Source organism: Volvox carteri, assembly GCF_000143455.1.
Source record: "Volvox carteri f. nagariensis unplaced genomic scaffold VOLCAscaffold_38, whole genome shotgun sequence".
NCBI lineage: Eukaryota > Viridiplantae > Chlorophyta > Chlorophyceae > Chlamydomonadales > Volvocaceae > Volvox > Volvox carteri.
The window spans coordinates 345404-347172 of record NW_003307581.1 but is presented as its reverse complement, the minus strand read 5'-3'; the positions used below and the strand labels follow the sequence as shown (position 1 = coordinate 347172).

General features: G+C 60.7%; 1 protein-coding gene across 1 annotated transcript in view; it reads right to left on the bottom strand.

The window, feature by feature from the left end:
- Positions 1-1769, bottom strand: part of VOLCADRAFT_94555 (uncharacterized protein) — a gene marked incomplete at both ends in the record, with an annotated part of 10905 nt that overhangs the window by 6847 nt on the left and 2289 nt on the right. The window contains 3 exons of the mRNA XM_002953708.1: positions 248-371; positions 764-1025; positions 1247-1433. Coding sequence (XP_002953754.1) covers positions 248-371; positions 764-1025; positions 1247-1433 — 573 coding nt within the window. The remainder of the gene's footprint in view (positions 1-247; positions 372-763; positions 1026-1246; positions 1434-1769) is intronic.

Sequence of the window (1769 nt, the reverse complement as noted above, 5' to 3'; positions counted from 1 at the left end):
GCTGCAGGAAGGGCCCCAGGTCTTCGGAGCAGCGCAAGGCAGTCCGAGTGAGTGCACCCAGACTGGGGTGAAGCTGCGGGAAAAGGGCCGAAAGGCACAATATGATGCCAAAGGTGATGGCAAAGAAGTAATCTCTTCCCCCCTACCCGTGCTCATGGCCCTTCTCCTCCTCCTCTTGATCTTCCTCCTTCTCTTCCCTCCCGTACCTCCGCGCTCTCCCTCCCTCCCTCCCTCCCTGCCGCCGCACCTCCACAGAGTCGCCCTCCTCGCACAGGTGGCTGGCGGCCGCCACGGGGGCCAGATGGGAGCCCACCAGCAGCAGCGCCTCCAGCCGCAGCAACCGAACGCAGTGACCCGCCAGCGCCTTGTAGCTACAAAGAAACCGGAGATGCAATTTATACATGCATAGGTACATGCATAGGTACATGCATAGGTACATGCATAGGTACATACGTACATACATGCATGCGTGCACATACATGCACACATACATCGTATACGTAGACACATCACATCACAACGCGATGGCAAACAAACAACTGGCCCGGATTTTATCTTCACACATACAGTCCCAGGTTCACGACGCACAGGGGTCTAAAACGCTACCGGGGGGGGTGGGGGTTACAGCACAAAAGGCGATGTTGGCCGGGGTCCCCTCCTAGGCCGGCTGTCGCGGGTTCCGTCCTCTACTTTAAGACACTCTATGCTGCGGACCAGCCTCATTTTCCCCCAAGCCACCCGGCCCTGCCCGTCCTTAAGTTACCTCTGTACCACGGGCAGCAGCAGGTCCGGGACGTTGGCGGCACCCGAGTAAGCATGCGGTGGCTGCGATGTACGGCTGCTGCCGCCGCCCCGACCTCGACCTTGAGGCCCACTACTACTGCTACTGCTACTGTTTGTGCCACCGCCACCACCACCGCCACCGCCTCCCTCCGCCAGTTTGGCTGTAAGACGAATAACCGCCTCCGCTACGAAGTCCAAGGACTCGCTCATCGCCGCCAGGTGTACGGCACGGTCCGAGCCACCTTCTCGGTGGGTCGAGGGATTGCACACGAGGAGCATAGAACGCGTGTATGTATGTATGTTGGGGGGACGGCCGGGAGGAGGGAAGCTGTTAGCTAAGTACACAGGTACATAGAATGAGGCGCCACAATACGCCGGAAGCCACCACGATCACATCACAGCTGAGAGCGGGGGGCCCCCCGCCACCAGCACCACCATTCCTCTACATATCTCAGCATCTCACCCTGCCCAAACACAAGCCGTTCGTGACCCACGGGTCGCTCCCGCATCACAAAATACTGCAGCTCCACCTCAGCTGCGTCGCCATCGGCACCGAAACCATGCGCCGGCGCTAGCGGCCGCCCGCCACCTCCTCCGCCTCCTCCTGCCCCCAGCGGCCTCAGCTGCGGGGGCACCAGCAGGGGCCGCTCCTGCGGCGCCGCAGAACGATAGGGCCCAGGAAAGGAAGCAAGGTAACGATGGTACACAGGAGGCGTAGGGAAACTACATACAAGGATCGAAGGATCGATGACCGACGTTAAAGAAGGGGTACTGAGAAGTAAGGAGGTAAGGAGGTAATGAAGACCTGTGGACCCGCTGTGGAGAGTTACCCACGCGCGCCTGCCAGCCTCGTGACCAGCATAGCCCGCCGGCCTAAGTGGCCCGCTGCAAGCTGCCCTCCACACTGCCCCCCTGGATGATCACCCCCTTCCCTTCCCTTCCCTTCCCTTCCCTTCCCTTCCCTTCCCTTCCCTTCCCTTCCCTTC